General features: G+C 39.1%; 1 protein-coding gene across 1 annotated transcript in view; it reads right to left on the bottom strand.

Annotated features, from left to right (window-relative positions):
* The window catches only part of SYNE1 (spectrin repeat containing nuclear envelope protein 1), a 295,201-nt gene that overhangs the window by 74,673 nt on the left and 194,958 nt on the right, over window positions 1-25,570 (bottom strand). Inside the window, exons 92-104 of the mRNA XM_054395242.1 lie at window positions 21,238-21,405; window positions 20,319-20,480; window positions 19,198-19,392; window positions 14,505-14,678; window positions 12,449-12,640; window positions 8,117-8,248; window positions 7,398-7,495; window positions 6,121-6,271; window positions 5,174-5,308; window positions 4,860-5,015; window positions 3,662-3,871; window positions 2,048-2,149; window positions 729-848 (exon numbers count right to left, since the gene is read on the bottom strand). Coding sequence (XP_054251217.1) covers window positions 729-848; window positions 2,048-2,149; window positions 3,662-3,871; window positions 4,860-5,015; window positions 5,174-5,308; window positions 6,121-6,271; window positions 7,398-7,495; window positions 8,117-8,248; window positions 12,449-12,640; window positions 14,505-14,678; window positions 19,198-19,392; window positions 20,319-20,480; window positions 21,238-21,405 — 1,995 coding nt within the window. The remainder of the gene's footprint in view (window positions 1-728; window positions 849-2,047; window positions 2,150-3,661; window positions 3,872-4,859; window positions 5,016-5,173; window positions 5,309-6,120; window positions 6,272-7,397; window positions 7,496-8,116; window positions 8,249-12,448; window positions 12,641-14,504; window positions 14,679-19,197; window positions 19,393-20,318; window positions 20,481-21,237; window positions 21,406-25,570) is intronic.

The raw sequence follows: 25,570 nt of genomic DNA, 5'->3' as shown, positions 1-25,570 counted from the left end.
GTCATTAATTTTTTATGACAATCACTATTTTGTTGGCTTACTAAGTTTATGGTTCAGTTTCAGCTGTTTTCTTTTTTCCCAATTCATTACAAAGGGTAAAATTCAATCACAGACCTCCTTGATTTTTCTTATAGGCACTCCCCTTCCATAGCACTAAACTGCTCACAAAGGAGCTTCAATAGCCTTACAGAAGTTCTGGATCAATTGCCTACATGTGTCTACTTCAGAAAGCCATAGGATAGAGTCCTACTATTTCAGCATGGTTCAAAACCAAGTCTAATGAAAGTAGGCAGGAATGTCTGAGGTGTTCTAGTCAAATCAGAACATTTCAGTTTCAGGTCACACTTAACTATCTATTCACTTTCATCTCCCTCCTTATTTTTTTTTATTGAAAAAAGTAAGAACTAAACCCTAGATCATTGGACACTGGTGAGAATGGGGGTCAAACTTCAACAGGCATTTACATTGAACAAGGAGTCAACAAGAACTGAGGTAAAACATGCTTTTCTGTCTTTTTTTATGATTAGTACTGCTAGTAACAGAGATGGTAGAAAACCTAAAAATGCAAGAGTAGAAAAAGTAGGTGAATTACAGAAAAAGTAGTATTTTACACACACTGAAATGGTTTTAAATACACTTTCCTGAACTGCCTTATGAATGGTAAAAATGACCACACTAACACCTTTGATATTACCAGACAGGTCTAGGATGGAACTGACGAACTCTACCTGGATCTTAGACAGCTCTTGCACAGAAGGTTGGTCAATTTGTAGCTTGTCTGCACGCTTCTTTAATTCATTGATTCCAGCATCTAGTTCCTTCAAACCTTCTTCTGCCTGAAGTATAACCTGTATTTGGAAATCACATCTTTTAATTTGAAGGCTTAATAACACTACTTTAGCTGCCAAATGGTAATATTCTCCTCTGTTTTCTGCTAGATATCTATCAGTCCCTCAATCTGCTGTTTCAGTGGAAGCTACAAGCTTTCCTGGGTCGTTCAACACAACAGTTTCTGCTGAAGTACTGCATGCAAGCTATAACCAAGACAAAAGCACAATGTAAACTTCTGTAATTAAGTCCTTTGTTAAGGCTCTTTTTTTTTTTTTTTTGGAAACTGCCTATTCAAATATGTTTGAGCTACATATGTGAGTAGAACTCTTGAGTGTCAGTAATGCAGAGTACGCAATCACTGAACTTAGATTTCATGCAGTTAAGTTACCTGGCAGATTAAGGGTCTTATTTCTACTTTTCCCAATCCCAACTTAAACAAACAGCTGAGGAAGGTATACCCAGAAACAAATAATTCAGTTGCTTTTGTTACCATATTGTTTTCCTATTTTATAGTTAAACATGGGAGATAAATTTTAGCCAGCTTTTTGTGACACAGAAGATAGAAAAAAAAGGCACAGAGGGCCAGCTCCCTTATTTGTATAGAAGACTTAAAATTCCTTCAGAATTTGATTATTAGGTACACAGAGCCCAGTATTTCGGTTAAGCTGAAGGCAACAGTTACAAGATACTGGTAGATCTTGGGTAACAAGAAATATCTGTAGCATACTTTTCCTATTCACTTTTCCTATTGTCAAAGCAGAAACAAGGAAACAGGATACATTTTGTTACATTAATGACTATGCTGATAAAAAACAATTATTGCCTTAAATTCACATAAACAACAGTCAAGACAAAACTGCTATAAACTAGTGCAGAAAAAAGTGACTTCGGTTTTTAATAAAGTGTTACAGCCAAACAACTTAGCCAACTTTAGATTTTATTTGGCTAATTGAAGTTTTCTCTCTTTCAAGTACTGCCCAGTGTATGCATAACTAGGTCAGCTGGGGAGATAGGACATACATTTGGTGCTGTTTGATCTTTAAAAATTTATAAGCATGTAGCACACTCTTGGAAGTACTCATTTTTGCATACTTTATTTGAATGTATACATTCTCTCATGAAAAAAAAACAACCAACTGTTCTCTAGAATCCATTTACACTTTGAATAGAAAATTTACCTCTTCTGCCTCCCCAAGTAATTGACATTTAGTAATACCTGCATTTGTTCTGTTTCTGGTCTCTCAGCTGCCTCTGCTAATTTCTGTAGAACTAAATACTTGTTATCAGCCACTGATGCAAACAGGAGCTTCAGATCATTCTGCAGGAGACGATACAAGAACAAATTATAGCCAAGCACTACACAAAACAAAAAAATATTTATGTTCCAAGAAAGTCTGAAGTAGTACAAGGTTACAAAGTCAGCCCTAAGACATAAAATCTATTCAAAATTGGAAGCATCATAATTAGCCAAAGTAAAATGTTTAACATTATAGAAAATCCATAACTGCATATATATGAGCTAAAAGCTGAAGTATTTTCTATTCAAATTATAACTTGTGAATACACTTCTCCTTTTGCCTTCCAATTAGATAATTAGCAAGAGTCACTATCTTCATTTAACAAAAATATGTTACTCTTGTGTAGTTTATTCAACCACATAAGCTTGTAAACAAGTCAGGTTTCACTTTTTAAGGCAAGTTTTTTTTCACTACAAAGTTGCACAAATATAACAAAGTAGTAAACAAGGCTTCAACATACTACAGGGCTAGCTACACATTACATCTTTTAAGTACCTTATCACACTAGACACAAATATTAATTAACAATTTTGCCAAGCAACAACCAAAAATTCTTTTTCCTGCATTCAGCTCAACAGAAAATTATTAGTGCATTTTCCAGCATTCTATAAGGGGTGTATTATCGTCATTATTTTTTTTTAATGCAGTAATTCTTTAAAATATTAAATATCGCTGGCATGACTATAATGGACAGGATTCTAATCAACTTTTCTGCCTTCTTCAGCAAAAGAAGGCCCTTCACTGAAAAATGTTGAAATTATTTTTTCTCACTGAAAAACGTTGACATGATTTTTTTTCCACTGGAAATTTTACGGAGTTTGGAAAGAAGTCCTGGAGCAGCAACCTATGAAATGAGAATGCTAAGCTAAAGACACCAGGGATCGCTCTTCTTTTTTGCATATTATGATTTTTCATTAAAACTAAACCATACTGGAGGCTTTACATGATTATATTAGGAGAAAAGGTAGAGACCAAACAAAATCTGAAAGCATTTCTTGAATTCTGAAAAAGATTTTTGAAAGCACACATTTCTCCACTTACCTTGATTTTTTCTGCTTTGCTAAATACAGATGGTTTGAGATACAAGTATGGAGATAAGAGTATGCTTATGGAGTAATGAGATGGCTTAAAGATGGTCAGAAAGGTGGGAATCAGCATTATGTTTTCTATCCTACCTCAGTTAATAAAAACAGTGTATTCCATCATTTATCAAATAAGAAAGTGTACAGTGTAGAAGTCTAAAGCTGCTTTTCCTCCTTTGAGAACAGTAGTCATCTTCCTTCTACATATGCCAGTAGTGTTAGAAAGCATGAGATGAATGATCACTTTACGGAAGGCAACTCTCTAGCAGAGAGTTTAAATTGGGTGCCAAGTTTTGCATAGCCTAAAAATAAGTCTGATTTTTCAGTAAAAACCTATGACAACCTTGTTCTTTAGATCCAGTACCAAAAATTGTCAATGATTGACAACCACTTCCTTTGTGTCTCCATTTGACATGTACCCTTGTTAATTTCTTCAAATGGGCATCATACCTTGAAAGTCACTATTTGCTGGAGCCGTCCTTTCATCTGATGGCATCTCTGGTTTACTACAGACTCCAGTAAAGCCAGTCTTCTCAGAAGACAGTCCAAAGTGTCCTCAATAATATCCCTATTATCACCATTCTCAGGAAATATTTGAGCAAATAAATTCTTGTTCTTATCCATTTCTTCTGTTATATCTTTGATTTCTTTGGCAAGAGACTGATTTTGCAGAAACAAAACAAAGAGTCAAACATTCTGGAAAGCAGGTAAACACATTGCCATAACCATTGTCGATTTTGCAATGATTCGGTGACTTTTTTACATTGTTAATATACACACACTAGACAGAGTTATGCAGCTACAGCATCTCTGATAATAAAAAAGACCTCAAGAGTGTGTTGAGGAAAACAAGTGCTGAAACAAAATGATGTAGAATCACAGAATGTTTTGGGTTGGAAGGTTTTTTTCAAGGTCATCTAGTCCAACCCCCACTGCAGTAAGACTAGATCAGGTTGCTCAGAGCCTTGTCCAATCTGACTTAAAATGTTTTCCAGGGATACGGTATATACAACCTCTGCAGGCAACCTCTTCCAGTGTTTCTGGTCTATAGCTGCCCTCTTTTAGCTTAAAACCATTATCTCTTGTCCTATCACCTCTCTGTCCTTCCCCTCCTTTTCTCTCCCTGCCTCCCCCTCCTTGCCCCCCACACTTCATGTTGATAACCTTGTACTGTTTCTATATCCCTGAGCATTCCTCCCTTTCATTCACTTCATTTCCATTTCAACAAATGGCCAGCCTGATCTAATGTGAGGTGTCCCTGTCCATGGTAGGGGGGTTGGAACTAGATGATCCTTGTGGTCCCTTCCAAACCTGACTGATTCTATTCTATGATTCTATGTTTGCTAATACTTAGCAAAGAATAAGACTGTATTTAATTCAGTTCTGACCAGGCAAAATTTGGGTCAAAATTTGTAATATTCTCTACAAGGTCAATAAAAAGTTCCTGGTACCAGTAGCAAAATAATGCAATTACATGGAGATTATGACAGCAACGTGTCACTTACCCAGGATTCTAATGATTTATTTCTAAACACTACATAAAAATACAGTCTTATGGGCAATTTAAAGGAGGTACAATGCACGGACAGAGGTATGCATAAAATGAACCCTTATTGGCAATATAAAGCCCTATTAATGGATTCCTTACCTCTTGCTTGCAGAGGTATGTTTCTGTTTCTTCCTCTGGCAACAGAGCTGTAGCAACAAAGACCTGTTCTTCCACACCATCTAGCCACAAGGAGGTGGCTGTGACACCATCATACAGTTTCTGTTCAAGATGCAGGCTCTCCTCCAACTGTCCAGCCTGAGGAAAAGGAACCAGAAAACTCAGCAAAAGTACAAGATACTCTTTCTAACATCTGCTATTTGGGAAAGAGTTTGATTTCTAGGTGGGAGTTAGAAGAGTTTTCATTGTAAGCATGGTTCTGCTGGTAAAAAGGTATAAGGCAATTGAAATGTTACCTCAGATGACACATCTTCAAAGGCCTGATTCAACTCAACCAGTACTGGTGACACTAAGGATTTATCTTCACCCTGTCCTTCTTCTTTATACAAAGGCATTCCAGATAGCAGTCTGTTTGGTCTGCTATAAAGCTGCTGAGAGAGAAGTACAAATTAGAGTACTTCTACCATAGGCACAAAATTCAGTTATACAGGTTCAACTGCTAACTGAAACTATCAGCAAATAATGCTCATAGTCCTCTCACAAGTGTTCTGTGTCATATGTATCTTGAATAGAGGAAGTTTCTCTAGAAGTGCAGGATATATACTTATAGCCTGAATTAGCAGTGATTTTTTTTTACCATGAAAAATAATTACTGTTGAATGAATACAAGATACTTAGAATTCTGGCAGCTGGTTTTAATATAGTGTTATATGAAGAATAGTGGATCTGTGTCTACTACCAATAAAATGGAAGATGTATGTTAATATAGTTTAGTTGACTAATCACTGTTTCCTTCAGTAAAAATTCTGTGGCTGAAATCACTTGCTTCTTTGTCACATACCTGCTAAGATCAATAATTGAATGTAACCAATAAATTTAAACTGAAAATATTAGCTCTTACTCTATGTTGTCGCTAGAGTACTGGACAGTTCCAGAGGGATGATTTGTTACAGAATCACCCTGGGTTAGACAAGAAGATCAAAAATTTGAGTCCTTTCTTACTTTCTAGTTTATTCAGCTGAACAGTAGTACAATTCAATTCACTTTGCACAACAGTAGTGCTAGTGTCAATATTCGATATTTAATATTTTAAATATTAAATATTTTAAAGTTGTCATAAAAATAAATTGTCCTATATTCTTTGCATTAACTACACTAATGCATCTGCTATGCACATACTGTACCTCATGTTGTTACACCTGCTTTCATAGACAAAATGCAAAGAGAAATTAGAAATAGTTACCAACTGTTCTTGTTCCAAAGCTTTCTGGAGCAGTCTCTGCTTGGTATTGAATTCCTGGTTCAAGTTTTCCCATTTCATCTTTATCTCTTCTTCTGATAGTGGCTTCTCACCTTCAAAGTCTAATTCCTTTGAGAGCGAATCAGGCTTCTCACTGAGTGGGAAGATACATAAAGGTCTCAAAAATCCAAACCTTACAACTGTGAATGATGTAATTCTGCATTTAAATTAAGTGCTACTTTTAAAAGCTTTCACTTTGGTTTTTTTTTTTTTTTTTCCCAGATATTAAGACAAAGACTGCTTTGTAACAGTAGGAGTTCTTGCCTAGTGGGATAAAATATACTTTCTAAGAAACTGTTTAATAGTTGCAAGTACCCAGAAACAAACAAACAAAACCCAATAAAACGGACTGAATATATACTACACTGAAATGTAACCTTTAAACAAACTTTACTTCAAAGCATGAACTAAAAAAATAGTATTTTATCTGACTCCTTTTTCACCTCCTCTAAAAGTGCCAGACATACCTGTGTATTTTAATGTCAAGCAAGTATAGGAGTTTAGCTTTTAAGGTTTTGGCCTTTTTTTTTCTTTTTTAATCATTTCTATAGTGTATTATGCCACAGAAGGTAGCCTCAAACACAAGATAAGTCAAGAACTTACTGTCATTATAATAAAAAAAAACCACCACATTGAATTAACATAAATGCTGAGGAGAAGGGCTTACTAAGTACAGTTTCTGCCTTCTCTAGGATAAAAGTCTCCCTTAGTAAGGGCAAAGGTTTTTAAAGTCATCTACTTCCTCTGTAAATGGGAAAGTGTGCAAGAAATTACAGACTAGAGATGAAATTTGAAATACATTAGGCTTCAAAAGGAAAATATTTACTAACTGCAGGAAAAAGGAAAGCAATGAGTAAGTCCTCTGGGAAGATCTTGTTACAATGGCAGACCACAATACTTTAGAGATCAGCTATGACTCATATACCAATGCTGGACTATAAAGCTATGGTAACTGACCCATTGCTTGTCTAGTGAATCCTACTAGCTTGTAATTTTAGTGTGGTGTTTGCAAATAAGAATAAAAGGAATTGTGAAATGCTGAAGTTGATCTATTAGCACAAAACAACTCATGTAACTATACTATTATGCTGAATTATAAACCAGGACTCTGGTATCCTAGGTGCTGTATAAAAATGCTTAAAAAAATATTAGAGCATCATAAGCAGAAAAATCATAGAAAATCACTTTGCAAAAAACACATGAAAGCACACCTTATACACAGGCCTTCTGGAGAACCTTGCTGCGTTAGGATTTCTTCTCCACGGCATGCTACTGACCGAAGTAGACTCTTCTGCTCTTCTAGCTCTTGTTCCAGCTCCTAACATAGCAAGTTGCAAAAACCAAAACAAACCTCAAACAGACTGGTTTTGCCTTGGAAGTATATGTCAGTATTACATGACTGTAATGCAAAGACAATGGAGCTATTTCTGATACAGCTTGCTTGTGCACCAAAGCTGTGCAAAGTCCTCACCCAGGGACACAGAAAAACTGGGTACATAAACTGGACTGCTGAACTAATTGACTAATGCAATGCAGTCTCTGGAATCTAACCTAGTGAGGGTGTCTCTGTGTCATGCAATGCAACACAACACACCTTGTAATGTGTGCACCGCTGCTTCTACAAACACAATGATGATTACTATTTTGAGCAAATGCCATCAACTGCTTAGAGTAACTTTAAGGGTTGTTTCAATTTATTTCTACTAGTGGACAAGAGAAATACAGGGTGATTAAGAGAGTTGATCATGGTCACCCAGGAAGTCTAGTCTGACTGGCTGTTACAGATATAAGAGTGACCTCAGCTATATCATTACAAAAGCACTGAGTAAGAAGTGGTGTAAAAAAATTAAAATTTCAGAGGAAATATTAACAAGAATGGCTCAGCTACAATGTTAATCCCAGTCTAAGGACAGGAGTGAAAGAAACGCAGAACACTAACTTTCTGTTGCTGCAGGGTGCTCTGCTGTTGTTGTGTACGAGTGGTTCTTGCTTGTGCCAACCATTCTTGGACACTGGGGCTCTGTGAGGAAACAAAGTCCAGATTGCTCTCCTCCTTTTCTTGTAATGATCCCTGCTTTAAGAGAAAGAAACAAAGATTTTGCAAAATCTTTTGCATTGCTAGGGAGTAGGCATGTCCAACTCGCTAACTCAACAGACATCATGTAGTGTCACCTTCCACCTTTCAAGTTAGTGGCTCACATAGATTCTGAAGCAAGCAATGAATTTAGATTTCTAACTTCCAGTGGTCATTGGTTACAAGCAAGAAATCATCTATAAAAATAAACACACACAACTGCAATTACCAGAATCACAGACCAGAGGTCAGAGACCATGTACATTTGTGTTTCTTAAGACTGTTATGCTTCTCCTAAAACACAGTGCTGATCTGTAATGGAGGGTGCAGCTTTATTTGGCAATGCAGGGAATCAACAGGTTGCATCTACCAGTCCAATTAAAGCCATTTTTTGTGTAACTGTAAAAATCACAGAATGATTGTCATTCTGGTAAAAATTTATTTATCAAGAAGTACATAATTCTGTTGGTAGCTGGCAGAAACAGTCAGCTAACAACAGACAATACAGAGACAGTAAAGACTGTAAGGGAGACCAAACCACAGAATGTTGTAATAGGAAAGCAAAAGCAACAGCTCCTTTATTCGTGCTCCTATCATGTTTCTCCAATGTGACTATTTTGACAGGCTTTCTGAGTTAAGCAAAGCAAAAAAAGAGCAAATGCCTTAATAGTTCCAAAAACTGCTTTATCAGGTTCTTCACTTCTGAAATCCATGTTGGCTGTAAATTTAAATTATTTTATCAGTCAATGTACTCAAATGTAGGGATTTTAATACACTTGGCCTAATGTCAAAGACAGACTTGTTGGTCTGGCTAGATCTGCACACCTCTGTGGATTTATTTAATATTACTTGCAAGTATGTGCTAACTGTAGAATTTGCAATCTTTTCTTTCTATTTTTAAAAAAACCCAAAGCTTCAAGAGCTAAAGCTGGGTCTTAAATCCTCTCCCATTTTGTCTATAAATTTCATTTTTGTAGGATTCACATTTTGCTCATGATTCACCCTTTATTCTAAATAGAATTCAAACATTACAGCAGGCTCTCAAAATAAAAAAAAAAAAAAACCCAAACCACAACACATTCCAGCTTCCAGAGGACTCTTGTCTAAAATGAGACAGGGACCAGCAGGGCCAAAGGTGGCTGAGGAAACCCTTCTTGCCCTCCTGCTCCTTATACTAACAACTGGAATAGATCTTTGCCATAAATGTTTGTGGCACCAAGCACTGAAACAGTGGAGTTTTGCAAACGGTAGATGTTAGGTGCAAGAAATGACTGATTAGTGTTAGAGGATATGAATTGGCTGGATGAGGCCCTGACCAGTCAAGGCTAGTTGAGAGGCAGCCCTGTCCATGGCAAGCAGGTTGGAATAGGTGATCTCTAAGGTCCCTTCTGACCTAAGCCATTCTATAACTCTATGATATAAACTGAAAGAGAAGCAAAACAAGCAAGCAATTATCGAGAGCTGGAAATTACCATTAGTTTTTGCTCTATGAATTAATTTTATTTCACTAAGTAGTCAGTTTGTAGGTTAATTTTACTACTTTGTAGAAACAAGTTTCTAGAAAAGCTGGTTGGAATGTGAACAATGTCATTGGTGGATACCAAAACAGGCAAAAAAAATATTACGTGAAGAATAAAGTGGGTCTGATTTTTTTATTTTTTTATTAAAAATGAGAAAGAAATACAATTTATGTGTGAATTGTAAAAAAACCAACCTGCTTCATTTTATATTCTATAGGGGAAAAGGCTGTTTGACTTGTAAATTTATTTAAAGAATAGTATCTAAGTATTCATTGCATTTGGGCAGCTGATTTCAGTTAGATTTCAAGTCTCCTCTTTTCTGAGAAAAGGGTGAAAAGCTACAATTCTGAAGTGATACTAAGACAAATAAATACTAGTCCCACAGTTCCTGCAGTGGTAGAGTGTAAAATAGACTGTGTCATTTGCAGATGCAACAAGGTTTTGCAAATATGATGTTGTGCATAGTTTTAAATCAAAATTATTTGTGAATCAAATTTCATCACTCTCAAATCACCTAATGTAAGTTTGGAAAAAATACAGTTGCATTTTTATTTGAATTCTGTCTGAAGAAATATGTTTGACATTTACTTTCAGTAGCCAGGGAAAAGAAATACTTGAAGTTTCCTCTCCAGTACAGAAAGAATTCGAAATTTCCTGAAGAAAATGGTGACAAAATTGATCTTTCAAAGGAACCCACAATTGTATGAATTTACATCAGGCATATTTGTTTTGTGGAACTGAAGTCATCGCTCCCACACACACACACTTTGTAATAAAAAGTGAAGATTCACAGTGTTTTTTACTGCAGAATTCTACTTTGTTTTATATGAAGTCTATTTTTTTGTCCCTAAGTCACAGAACTTAGGAGATAACAGGCAATGTTTTGTGTGTATTTCAGAGTGCTTGAAAAAATGCTACATTTGGAACCAATGCAGTCTGGAACTCTCCTTTATCCAATATGTTTCTGATTAATTTGGGTTAATTAAGTTGGGTTAAAATTAGCAGAAAAACTGAAATTGCTGCAAGGTAATCACAGAATCTCACAGTGGCTCTACAAAGCCTTCTGTTGTACAGATATGCTAAAATACTATTTTAAAAGAAAATACAGCTAAGTCTGGGGGCAGCTTAGTCTATGCCACTAGGCAATTCCAAGTTTATCAGTACATTTGGTGATGTGCAAGTCTGAAATTCTTACATTCACAAGCAACACTGCTGTTAGCATGTAATGTTTCTCAGGGATAGTAATGGCAGTGGGTACAAGTTGATGCATTTTTGGGCAGGTCACACTCTGAACTTCAGTCTATGAGAAACACTTTATGCCTGATTAAACAAAAAACATTACAGAATTTCTCATTTGAAAAAAAATGCTCACTGAAAATTTAAAGATGTCATACTGCCTATATATATTTTCTTCTATGATCTGTAAGTCCAAAAAAAGTTTGCAATTTATAAAGAAACTTAAGGCTTGCATGCATGTAGCATCTTAAATGAATCATATTCTACATCTGGAAATTATTTTATTGTTATTTTGATATTAGAAAAGCATTCAAAAATCTGTTTTAAAAGTTTAAGGAAATTAACCACACCATTTTATTTTAAAATGTAGCATGCCTATTTTAAAATGAAGCAGAATCGAATACTATATGCCTACGTGCTGTTGGTAACGCTTTTCGTTTGACTCATTATGAGATTTAGCATGCAAGAATAACATCAACATTATTTAACCATAGAGGCAATAGGAAAAAATACTTGGGTTTTTTCTTCTTTTTTTTTTCCCCCCTCCCCTCCCTTTTTTTCTTTATAGAAACTATGATAACTTTTTTAGTTATCCAGTTGCTTTGGACTAAAAATAGTTCTTAGCATGTCAAGTGACTTTTCAAGCTAACCTCTCAGTAGACTTTAATCTGCCTTACAAGCTAGAAATCTTTGAAGCTTATCACGTTTAATTTGCACAGCAAAGCCCAGAAAAGAAGTAAAAGAAAAAGGGGGGAGGGAGTCACAGCAGGGCAAGCAAATTCCAAACCAGGCAGTCATATTACATGGTTGGGTTTCTTGCACGCATTCAGTTCTCCACGCGCTAGTTTAACCTAAAGAACAACCAAAACCAATTGTTAAATAAAATGAACTAGCGGCTACAAGGTTACCAAAGCTGCTAGGAATAGCAATATAGGACAAGCCTGAGGTAAAAATGTAACTTTGTTTAGATAGTATTTTGTAATGATGCCATTAATTATTAGCCATATTTAAAAATATTTAATTATCTTTATATTATCTGTTCACAGTGTTATGCACGTTGTACAAAGGAAAACATGTATTTAGGATTGTTCTTTTGTGAAGAGTGGGATCCTGCCCCAGAGCACATGCAATCTAAAAGGGACTGGGAACAGGAACAGAGTATATTCAGACCAAGCTAATAATTAATCTACTTCATCATTGCCCTTTCAGTGAGTATTCTGAGGTTAGGACAGTTTCCTCGTGAAGTGGCTTGAAAACAGTAAGACAAAAATTGCTAGGCAATTCTCCATTTTGAAGTATAATTCAATTTACTAACTAGAGATGAATAGCTCAAACAAAATCAGTAGAATACTTTTCCCTCTTTTTGCCCAGTTGCATAAAACTGTTATGAACTCCCCCAACCTCTTGCTCACCATGAAGCCAACTAGAAAGAGCCACTTACCCGAATGTTGATCTGCTTGTCATGGAGCACTCTCTGCAGCTCCAGCAGGCTGCCCTTTAGTGTCCTGAGCTTCACAGCCAGCTGTTCTGCCTCGTCCTTGGTGTGAGCTTTCCCCTCCATAAGCAAGTTTTCATTGTGCACAGACAACTCTGACAAGGCTACCACCTTCTGCTCTATTTCAACCAGCATGTTCTGCAGCAGCAAAAACAAAGAACCAAATTCATACATTTTCCAGCATCTGTCACGTTTTCTGGCAAGACGACCTGTGGCCTACCTCACTTGCTGCCAACCTAAAGGCAAGTCAAATATCATTGCTTTGCCTTCCAGTCCCTTTCAGAGACATTACGAATATGCTTGCAAATGTCTGCACTTGCCATTTCTGTCTGCAACCTTTTTCAAAATATTAAATTAAAAGGTTATTTGAAACAGAAGATTTGTTGTAGAGAAGATGCGCTTTATTTGCACTTTATAAAATGTAAGGGTGGCTAAGGTGCTAAATTGACATCCATAATGACAAGAAACAGCACACAGCTAGTTCTTTCCTCTTCTTTCAAGTATGTTTAGTGAAATGCTTCTCACCTCTTCCTATGTATTGCTCTTGCTCTACTTGTGCTGATAATCTTGTCTTCTCACTGTTTGCTCTTTCTGATTGGTGCCTGATGGACTTAAGGATTTCTGTATAATCCTCTTTAGTCTAAAGAGAGACTTAAAGTGACAAATCTCTGGCATGTTTATTCTCAAAAGCTACTTTCCTGACAGTCCATTAAACATTCATGTATTACATAGTGTATATTTTCATTTTCTAAACTCAAAGCTCATACAATTCTTGCTCTAAAACCTAGCCTGACACATTTCCATAGCAACCATCAAGTATAAACTTGCAAAAATTTTTCCTGAAGCAATGCATGCAGGATAAGATGGCCAGGGTTTCTAAAAAGTTTTAAAAGTATAGTGCTTTATATAAACTTATTTTATTGAGATTTTAAGAAACAGCAAAAGAAGGGCAGTATTAGCTTTTTCACAAAGTTAACTGCTGTTTTTAAATCTGAATTTCCTGTTGATTATACTAATTACTGCTTTGTTTAAAGCTCACAGGGTCTATTTATATACAACAAACAGTTCCTAAGGATGGGTGATGAAAGAATACTTGACACTGAGCAGACTGAAAATTCCAAAAATGAAGCAATGTTGATGGAAATTTAACTAGATGTTTAATTCATTGGACTTACATGAAACTTAACTCATGTTTATCCTAAAGTAGTTAAGATCCTCATGCTTTAATACATAAAGGGATCTTTTGTCCACCTCTCTCTTGTGCGTCTTGTAATTTTAATTGTAATGATCATACAGATCATAATTCCCACTAATTTGAGAACTTGGATGTTATGACTGATCCAGCCTTATTAATAAAAGTATTTGCAATTACTTCTGTTGCAGCAAAATGTTTTTACTCAATTGTTTTGGTGTTCTGAGTTAATGAATATTAAATTCATCAAAACAGTAACTATTGATGATTACTCTTTACTTTAGAATACAAGTATGGATTACTTCTGAAGAAAACACAACACTGTCCCCACTCGTCACTGCTAGTGTGAAGGTGTTCCTCACCTGGAAGAGGAATAGGAAAGTACACTGCAGGTGCCTTCACATCTAGCAAGTGAGTTGTTAAAACAACTCTAACTTGAGTGGAGCAAGGCCAGCAAGTGACGTGAATACAAGGCCTTTAAACTAAACCAAAATGCCCTCCAAAAGCTGTTCAATGTTCTTTCAGTCACAATATTTTATTCTCCTGTTGGTATGTTTATATGTGCATTCTAAAGCACTATTTGCAATCTTTAACAAGAAATGAAGGTTATATTTTATTTCACAAATCACTGATGAAGCTAACTTGAGTATATATGAGATGCTAAGGAGCTCAGAAACTTCCTCCCCACTAATAGGCTGGCTCATCCTATTCAGTAATGGTCTTAACATTAATGCTCCATATTTGCTTCTTCATTCAGATAAAGTTATGTCCATCCTGTTCATCTAAACATTATAGGCCTGATAATTTTACCTGACAGTCTACCAGCTGTGCTTCCATGTCCATAGGTTCCTCAGCAGTAACCAGGGTGGTGTCCAGTGTTGCTCGGGTAGTAAGTAACCAGTGATCGAGTTCATCAGCTTCACAACGGTACCTTTGAAGAGCCTGCTCCTGCCGCTGTTCTTCCAACTGCTCATTCAGTTTTTCCTAAAGGTACAAAATATATCTTACTTTTTGAAAGAAATAGATCACAACCATCAGTTAAAAAACTAGCTCCCTTTCTGTCTCTCACAAATTCTATATAGTATTTTTAAGCTATTGTAAGCCCTTTCTTTCGTAAGTTGGAAGACTTTACAAAATACTTTTGCTTTCTATTGATGAGGATGCTTTTCTGGTGATTGAAATTGTTTTAGTTCAGTCACTGTATTTCTACTTCCTTCAGTAGATCTCTGCTATTACAGCCTTCTAAAGGTGAAGTCTTTTCTGTCTTTTGCTGCTCTCTTTTGGGTTTCCTCCCATGTTGATTTAATTTGCTCAACCAGCAGCAGGCTGTTAGCCTTATTGTCTCTCAAAAGAAGCGCAACAAGGGTACTTTAGGGACCTAATAGTATTCACTAGTGGCTCTTTGGTGTAACCGCTGTGGGTAAAAAGAAGGCTGAAGAGCTGTCTACCTTATCTACCTGTCTACCTCTTGAGGGATACCTGTGCTGTGGGGTGTGGAAACTGGTCCATTCGTTGGGCAGTCAAGCAGTGATGAGCAAGACCTGTTCCCCTTTTAAGAGTCCCATATGAATTTGATGAATAGCTGAACAGCTGGGCCCAGAGATGGTGAACAGTAGCACAAAGCCTAGTGAGGGCCCAGTAGAAAGCCACAGGAAGTTTACTGATGACAGAAAACAGAGTAGCAGCTGATAGGCCAGAAGGTTCTGCTGCCATCCGGATGGATCCTGATAAGCTGAAGAAATAGGCTAATGGGAACCTCGTGAAGTTGAACAAAGTCCTGCACCTGGGAAGGAAAAGCCCCAGGCACCAGGACATACTGGAGGCCAGCAAGCTGCAAAGTGGAGGCCAGCAAGCTGCAAAGTAGCTTGGCAGAAAAGGATCTGGAGGTCTTGGTGGACACCAAATGGAACATGAGTCATCAATGGGCTCTTGTGGCAAAGGCAGCTAATGGCACTTATGGGTTGTATTAAGAGTGTTGCCAGCAAGCTGACAGAAGTGATCCTTCCTCTCTACCTAACACTGGTTTGTCCATGGCTGGAGTATTGTGTCCGTTTCTGGGCTCCCCAGTACCAGATTCTAAGAGCTCTGGAAAGAATAGAGGGGATTTTCAGGAACAAGAAACATATAGAATGGAATGGTCAGAGGATTCTTACACATATCAGATAAAGTAGGACCTAAGCATGCGGCAAACGGTATGGAACAAGAGAATATTGTACTGGTTTTGGTAAGCTTGGAGTTGCAGCCTGTACAGTGCTGTGCTTTGCACGTGTGGCTAAAACTGTGCTGATAACATAGCAATATTTTGGCTGGTGATGAACAGGGCCTGCACAGCATTAAGATTTTCTTTCCAATTGCCCCTCACAAATGCGAGTAAACTGGGGATGGGCAGAAGGTTGGGAAAAGACATAGCTAAAACAGCTGACCTGAACTGACCAAAGAGATATTCCATACCATGAGATCATGCTCAGCAATAAAAGCTCATGGAAAAGTGGAGAGGGGGATGGCATTTGTGGCTATGGTGTTTGCCTTCCCAGGCAACTGTTACATGTGCTGACACTGATTTCCAGGAAATTGAGTAAACATCTGCCTGTTGATGAGGAAGTAGAGTGAGTAAGTTCCTCATTTTCCTTTGCTCACATGGACAGCTTTTCCTTACCCTATTAAGCTCTTATTATCTTGATCCATTAGGCTTTTAGCCTGACTTTTAATTTGACCCCATCCCACAGAAGAGGGGAATAAGGGTGAGTGTTTGGTTGCTGGCCACGGTCAACTATTCACACTTCAGAGCTGTATGTGCAGGGCAAATCCTTCACATGGGGAAGTGTTTGCACAACTTTTCCAAATGCTTAATTTTAATGGGAAAATTGATAATTGATTCTTAGAGTAATTCAAAGAATAATGATAGCTTTAAAATGTCTCAGTCTAGAGCTGAAAAATTCTCAAGCTCTAGTTATTTCAAATATGTGCACAGAAAGAACAATATTATCAATTCACACTCTCAATAGCAAAATGTTCTAATTACCTGTTCTATCTGTGTTTCTACGTTTACATCTCTGCACTGTTCTGGAAAATTTTATCTATGAAACCACAGCTAAAAAGTACACAGATTAAAGTCTATTGTCTACAAAACATACATATTTCTTAGCCCAGCTTACTGTGGGATCATAATTAAGATTAGTATATTTGACTCATGCTTTAACATGAAATTATTAGTTAAGCATCTCCTCCTAGGTATCCTGAAGGGTCAAAACCCAAAACACGCCCTAACCTAGACAGTGGACTAAGCATCTCTGGATATGCAAACCTGGACGTTTCCTGAGGTCTAGATGGTCCAGGTAAATGTGCAGCACATGTAATTAACCTTGTAACACACCTGTGAACTGTGTGTGCCCCTGGCCGTGTTTGGGTATGCCCCATTCTACAGGTTCAGCTATCAGGTTTCTCTGTTACCAACAAGCATTACATTGTCTTTCAATAGTATTTAAATAAGACAAGATGGTAGGCAATTGGCCCTGTTCTCACTCAGAAAGCAACAAGAGCAAACTATTATTGGAGTTGCAGCTGAAGAGCTTGTCCTAGCAGGCAAACTAAACCTGGGCCTTGCACCTGGACCAAAGCAACCAACACTCCAAGAGCCCTGTGCTGGAGACAGGAAGGGGAAAAGCAATGAGAGAACCGAAACCCAGAAGAGCTGCACTGCTACAGCTTGTGAACTGGGCATGAGAGGAGAGAGGCCCCTTAGCCCTCTCCAACCCAAGGAAAGCTACAACCTGTGAATGGGGCACAAGAGGAGAGAGGCCCCTTAGCTATCTCCAACCCAAGGAAAGCTACAACCTGTGAATGGGGCACAAGAGGAGAGAGGCCCCTTAGCCATCTCCAACCCAAGGAAAGCTACAACCTGTGAATGGGGCACAAGAGGAGAGAGGCCCCTTAGCCATCTCCAACCCAAGGATAGCTACAACCTGTGAATGGGGCACAAGAGGAGAGAGGCCCCTTAGCCATCTCCAACCCAAGGATAGCTACAACCTGTGAATGGGGCACAAGAGGAGAGAGGCCCCTTAGCCCTCTCCAACCCAAGGAAAGCTACAACCTGTGAATGGGGCACAAGAGGAGAGAGGCCCCTTAGCTATCTCCAACCCAAGGAAAGCTACAACCTGTGAATGGGGCACAAGAGGAGAGAGGCCCCTTAGCCATCTCCAACCCAAGGAAAGCTACAACCTCTGAACTGGGCACGAGAGGAGAGAGGCCCCTTAGCCCTCTCCAAGCCAAGAGCTGCTTGAATTATAGTTAGAATGTCTGGGAGGATACCGGACAAAGGAACAAGCCGTGAGTCCCTGGCTAATTTGCTACAGAATCCCCCTTGAGGGAAACTTACGGCAACTTTATTTCCAATTTAAATCACTGTATTGGAAATTCTCAGATTTGTGCTTAAATCATTTAACTGTCTTCAGATGTGGAATGTATATCCACAACCAAATAACAGAACCTGTAAATATATTTTGTAAATAAGCTATGGCAGTGTCTGAAGATACCACCACCAGAAATATTAAATATAAAATAAAATATAAATACATATTTTATTACACTAGGTACTACCAAGAAAACTGTAAGATCCTATATGGGGCGCAAGTTACAGACAGTAAGATCCCAATCCTGCTACCTGCCCCTTCTTTGTAAGTAAATGCATTTTTTCTTCTGAGAAGTAAGGACTGAGAAAATACCCCTTTCAATCTTAAAAAATTGCACTACGGATCTGTTCACTTTCTCAGGTGAACGCACAGAACTAATGCAGATGATGCACCCTGGGAGTCTCCCATAACTTAGCTAGATCCTGAGAGACAGTTCTCAATCAGTCTCTGAGAACTGATTGATGCCGGAAATTATGAAGGCCACAGTTGTTGTGTTTGTGAATTCACTCCTGCAGTTTTTAGCAGTACAGCACTAATGCTGTCCTGCAACGTTCAAAGTAGCAAAACTGTAGCCAGCTTTAGCATTCCTGTATTTTCTCACCGGTATAGTACACACAGCAACAGTCCTATGTGTAAAGGACTTTTTAAAAAAAAAAAAATCACCTTAGCATTAAAGCATTTTTGCTAAAGTTGGAAGGCAGACAAATAAATAAAGGGATGCACCTTCAACGATAGCAGTTTGCATGCATAGCACTGTAAAAATGAGCATAGACAACAGTCCCATTTACTATAGATAACACGACTTTTAATATCTACACTTTAATACTACTTCTGTAGAGGACAAAGAATACCAAGGGAAGCTATTCCTTCTGGTTACTTATCACATAGCATTAAGGTGAGGGGTTCATTAAAACAGAACCATAACTTACTAGTGAAAAGAATTCTGAGAAATGAACGGAACTGAAAATGACTTTTTAAATTATCAGCATGCAATGGTGACTAAGGACTTCAGTGAAAATAAGCTCTGCAAGAAATATCTCTCAAAATCTGGAATGTAATCAAAAAGACCTGCTCCTAGAGGCTTTTTCTTGTACCTCTAATAGTTGTCGCTTTCCTGAAGCCTTCATTCGAATTGTGGCCATTCGTTCTGCCAAGACTGTGAGAGTGGACTGCAATGCCAGCTGATCAGCAGCTTCTGCATCCAGTGGCTCTGAAACCAGCTCCTGGGCTAGTGATTTCTGAAGCTCAGTGATTTCTTCTTGCAACATCAAAATCTCATCCATCAAAGCCTATTCAGAAAAGCAAGCAGAGAAAATATTTGCTTCATTTAGCAGTGAGAAGCATAGGCTTCTGTGAGAAACAGAGTGGTGCAATATATCACTGCTGGTTTCGTAGACTCAGAATTTGTAAGGACCAAGTCCTGCTTTTAGATATTTAAGCTAGGTTCATGCATCTGTTGATTGAAATACAGATGTAGTAACTTCTCTTGAATTTCAAACCTCCACATTCTTTTGCAAATATTATACATAGAGATTTATTCTTCTAACAAATTTTCTGCATTCTAGTAGATACAGTGAAGATAATGGACAAGTATGATTATGTGTTTGTGAGAGAGAAAAAGGGGCATGAGTTATGTTATAGCCTGAAACTTACTGAACTCATTCAGGCAAGTTAGAGCAGATACTTTACTTTCATGTCTGACCCACACTGGATGCACAGGACATCATGCAGTGTTACAAAAGTCAAATATTATCCTTTGTTTAGGTCATCTAGATCCTACTGAAATAACAACCTGCTGTACCAGATAGCTTGAAACTACCAGGTAGAAGGCTTAAATGATTGCAACTCAGATGGGTTACTTGATAAAGTATTCCCTTATTATTCTGAGCATTGCTTCTCAAGACTTCCCTTGAATTCTTTGCATGCTTTGGTTGGTGTGTTTTAGGAATGCAAAGACTGCATTTAGATCAATTTAGAATGCATCAGTATTGGTTATAACCTTAGTAAATTTGAAAACATTATCAACAGTCTGATACATGCTAGTAGCTGAAGAACAGCATGTGAAAGTGTCACTGAATACAATCTTTGACCAAAAGACTTTGCTGAAAATTTCTATTGGACAAACTCTTATGATCTATTCCAGTTTTAAAAAAGAATGCCCATCTTTAGAATAGCAGGAAGTCCACAAGGGTAAGACGTAAGTTAAAGTTTTTACCTGATGTTCAGCCATCTGGCTTTCTGGGCTTTTGGCTGGTTCCAGACTCTCATTTAGTTTGATCTCAGTGGTCTCCATTTTTGTGGATATAGACTGGAGCGTGTCCTGATACTTCTGTTGACGCTCAAGAGCTTCATAGAGGGTGCGCTGCTTTTCACTGATCTGAAGAGGAATGGAAGGTATAAATTTTGACTTCTGATATAACATTTTCTCTTTTTTTTCTGCTTTATAAATAAATCCCTAGGCTTATGACACTAAATCCAGAAATTTACAACAAGTTTTCAAAAGTCTAAGTTCTAAAGCAAAATATCCATATTTAAAAATATTTCTGTTTAAACATCATCAGTCAAATTCTAGGTTTTGTGATGGAAAAAATAGACTCTATAATATAAACAGGGAAAACCCAGGCACATTCTCATGCCTTATTTCAGATTTTGCACACTGAACCATGTGGATGTGCACTATTTGCTAGACAAATAGTTCTCAATACCTCATAAGAGCTACTGAGCCTCTGCAAAGAATTAAAATTTATAGTACATGATCAAAACTTTCACTAATTTCATAAATCACTCAATGACTATCCTGCACTACTATATAGAAATGTGTTGACTCAATATTTTGAGAAACTGGATTCTTGGACCTCTTTTGCCAACTCATCCAGCATGACTGGGTTTCCCTGTAATGCTGTGGAATATAGTTTGACAACAGTCAACATTTATGAATGTAACTACCAGTTTGAATGACTTTTTTTTTTTCTCAATGCTTTGAAACAAAGAACAAAGGTAATATAATATCACAACTAACAATTTTTGTTACCACCTGAAAAACAAGAATTAAGAGAAGAATATTGAAACAGTTCTTTGCAGTTTATGCACTACAATCTAGTAGATTATTTCAAACCCTGCAGATGAAGACTTACCACATTTTTCAGTGTTTCCCAAGAACGCTGCAAATCATCCAATTTGGCACTAGCAGCTGATTCTAACCCTGGTTCATAAAACTCCTGGTTGGCTGAAGTGATGGGTTGTATTTTAGCAGCTTCTGTCTGCAACTGTTCAGCAGATAAGGCTTGGTAATAAGCAATGTCCTACAAGCACGAAGCACATTATTGCACTTTCAAAATAAAATATGCCCCCCCCCCACATATATTGCCTCATTGCATACATCCATCAAAACAAAAGCCATAAAGCCAAAACCACCAGAAAACCTCTAAGCCACACAGTAAATAAACATTTAATAGAAGCACATTGAGCATAGCTTGGAACTTTACTAAAATGAAGACTGCAGGTGCATTTTTCTCATGTTCATATGAGCTAGAAGGTGCAGGAGATAACTGTGGACAGATATGGCAATATCTGGGAGAGAAGTGGTACAAGTGGGCATACTGTTCAAGCATCACTGCAACTACACCAGGGGAAAAGCCATCCCAACAGATAGTGGGTCATGCTATTGCGGGTGGCAAAGAATACCACCTTAATGAACACTAGCACAGAGAAGGTAACAGAAGAACCAAGAAATATGTTCAAGGACTATTCAGTGATGTAGACTATGAAGCACTAGCCTACAGTAAGCCTTCAAACAAAGAGGTACTCTCAACTAACTTACAGAAGGTAGTGGGGAAAGGGACCAGAAGTGAGAAGGAAAATGGGCAAACACTCAAATCACCATTGAAATGTCAGGGTAGAACTCTCTCTCACCAGAACCTCTATACCTACTGTATCAGGATTTCTTCAGCTATTGCAGGTGACAATTAAAAAGATCTTTAGAAAATGCTAAATTATGAGAATAGGCATAGTATCTATATTTAAATCAGGAAAGCAGACTTGATGACAAGAATTATTTAAAACTGAAACCATGTAGGACAGTTACCGCCACAGCTACCTGAAGGTGAAAAATGCTGCAACCTTCCTTGTTCTGACTTGGTAGTCCCACTTCGTGAACTATGCTCCAGATCATGCAACACAGCAGCTCTTGTCCAGTCTCCAATCATTTTGAACTTGTAAATGCCCCTAGTGGAAACTTTCAAGATGTAGTTTTGCTGCCAATAAAATCAGTATGAGGCAGGAGGACTTCAGGATAACTGGCCTCCTGAACTGGTAGATGGGGTCAAGGAGCAGTGTTGTACTCCTGAAATCCATGTGGAATTAGTTCGAGACTTGTTGAGTCACTTGGATATTCACAAATCCATGGGACATGATGGGATTCATCCTAGGGTGCTGAAAGAGCTGGCAGATGAGCTGGCCAAGCCTCTCTCCATCATTTTCCACCAGTCCTGGCTCACTGGAGAGGTCCCAGAAGACTGGAAACTGGCCAATGTGACACCCATCCACAAGAAGGGACGGACAGAAGAACCTGGGAACTACAGGCCTGTCAGCCTGACCTCAGTGCCAGGGAAAATCATGGAGCAGATTGTTTTGGGGGCAATCACAGCGCACCTGAAGGATGGCCAAGGAATCAGGCCCAGCCAACATGGATTTAGGAAGGGCAGGTCCTGCTTCACCAACCTGATCTCCTTCTATGACCAGGTGACCTGCCTGGTGGACGTAGGAAAGGCTGTGGATGTAGTCTACCTGGACTTCAGCAAGGCCTTTGACACTGTCCCCCACAGCAAACTCCTGGCCAAGCTGTCAGGCTGTGGCTTGGACAGCAGCACTCTGTGCTGGGTTAGGAACTGGCTGGAGGGCCGAGCCCAGAGAGTGGTGGTGAATGGTGCCACATCCAGCTGGCAGCCTGTCACTAGTGGTGTCCCCCAGGGATCAGTGCTGGGCCCCATCCTGTTCAATATCTTTACTGATGATCTGGATGAGGGGATTGAGTCCATCATCAGTAAATTTGCAGATGACACCAAGCTGGGAGCAGATGTTGATCTGTTAGAAGGTAGAAGGTTTCTGCAGAGGGACCTTGACAGGCTGGACAGATGGGCAGAGTCCAACAAGATGGCATTCAACAAATCCAAGTGCCGGGTGCTGCACTTTGGCCACAACAACCCCATGCAGAGCTACAGGCTGGGGTCAGAGTGGCTGGAGAGCAGCCAGGCAGAAAGGGACCTGGGGGTACTGGTTGACAGACAGCTGAACATGAGCCAGCAGTGTGCCCAGGTGGCCAAGAGAGCCAATGGCATCCTGGCCTGCATCAGGAATAGCTTGGCCAGCAGGAGCAGGGAGGTCATTGTACCCCTGTACACAGCACTGGTTAGGCCACACCTTGAGTACTGTGTCCAGTTCTGGGCCCCTCAGTTTAGGAAAGATGTTGAATTGCTGGAGCATGTCCAGAGAAGGGCAACGAGGCTGGTGAGAGGCCTTGAGCACAAGCCCTATGAGGAGAGGCTGAGGGAGCTGGGGTTGTTTAGCCTGGAGAAGAGGAGGCTCAGGGGTGACCTTATTGCTGTCTACAACTACCTGAAGGGAGGTTGTGGGCAGGTGGGGATTGGTCTCTTCTCCCAGGCAACCAGCACCAGAACAAGAGGACACAGTCTCAAGCTGTGCCAGGGGAAGTTTAGGCTGGAGGTGAGGAAAAAGTTCTTCACAGAGAGAGCGGTTGGCCATTGGAATGGGCTGCCCAGGGAGGTGGTGGAGTCACCATCCCTGGAGGTGTTCAAGAGGGGATTGGACGTGGCACTTGGTGCCATGGTTTAGATAGTCATGAGGTTTAGGGTGACAGGTTGGACTCGATGATCTTTGAGGTCTCTTCCAGCCTTCTTCATTCTATGATCTAGTCTGCCCTCAGTAAGTTTGCAGATGACAACAAGTCGGGCAGGAGTGTTGACATGCTTGAGGGTAAGAAGGCAATACAGAGGGATCTGGACAGGCTGGATTGATGGGCTAAGGTTAGTTGTATGAGGCTAAGTGCATTTGGGTCACAACTCCATGCAATGCTGCAGGTTTGTGGAAGAGCATCTCAAAAGCTATCCATCAGAAAAGGACCCAGGGGTGCTGTCTGACAGATAGTTGAATATGAGCCAGCAGTACAACCAGGTGGCCAAGAAGGTCAACAGTATCCTGGCTTAGTATTAGAAACAGTGTGGCCAGCAGGACCAGAGAACAGATTTTCCCCCTGTACTTGGCACTGGTGAGGCCACATCATGAATACTGTGTTCGGTTTCAGGCTCCTCGCTGCAAGAAGGACATAGAGGTGCTGAAGCATGTCCAAAGGACTAAAAAAAGTGGTGAAGGGCCTAGAGCACAAGTCTTATGAGGAGCAACTGAGGAAACTGGTTTTGTTTAGCCTGGATATAAGAAGGCACAGGGGAGACCTTATTCCTCTTTGCAACTACCTAAAAGGAGGTTGTAGTGAGGTAGGTGTTGGTCTCTTCAACTAAGTAACAAGCAGTAGGACAGGAGGAAATGGCCTCAAGTTGTGGCAGGAGAGGTTCATATTTGATATTAGGAGAAACTTCTCACCAAAAGGGTTGTCAGGCACTGGAAGTGGCTGCCCAGGGAAGCAGTTGAGTGATCATCCCTGGAGATAATTAAAAGATGTGTAGAAGTGGTGCTGAGGGACATTGTTTAGTGATGGACTTGGCAGCACTAGGTTAATGGTTGGACTCCATGATACTAAAGGTCCTTTCCAACCTAAATGATCTTACAGTTCTGGTATATTCTACACCTGAAGGGAGAGTGCAGGAAGATAGACTTAGGCTCTTCTCAGTGGTGCCCAGTGACAGCATCAGAGGCAACAGGCACAAACTCAAATGGAGGAAGTTCCCTCTGCACATCAGAAAAGATTTTTTTACTGTGAGGGCAACTGAGCACTGGGACAGGTTGCCCAGTGAAGTTGTAGAGTCTCTCTTGGAGATACTCAAAAGGCACTTGGACACAATCCCAGATAAACTGGGCCACGTGTATCAGGTTAAGGAAGGAAGGTAAACCAGATGATGTCCAGAGGTCCCTTCCAACCTCAACCATTCTGTGATTCTGTATAGCATAAAAGTTAGGTTACTAAAGAAATCTACTTCTGAGGTACCAGAGCTCAGAGTATAATTAGGATCCCGATTTGAAGCAAAATCTTTATCTCCAATGTAATTTCAGCATGTTATCTAATACTATATGTGGACAAAACCAAACAAGCTCTGAAAGCAGAGAAAGCAGGTTGCTCCCAAACTGTCCAAATGTCAGATAAGGCAGTTCTCCAAAGGCAGTAATTCATGAACTTGAAGAATTTAATAATCAAAGTGTTTGCAGTGTCCAGGAGCCAAGGGGGAGCAGGTAACAGTTTCTGCATTTTAAATTCTTTTTACACTGATCTCAGATCAT

The sequence above is a fragment of the Indicator indicator genome, chromosome 2 (assembly GCF_027791375.1).
Source record: "Indicator indicator isolate 239-I01 chromosome 2, UM_Iind_1.1, whole genome shotgun sequence".
NCBI classification, from domain to species: Eukaryota; Metazoa; Chordata; class Aves; order Piciformes; family Indicatoridae; genus Indicator; species Indicator indicator.
This window is presented reverse-complemented; position numbering and strand designations above follow the sequence as displayed.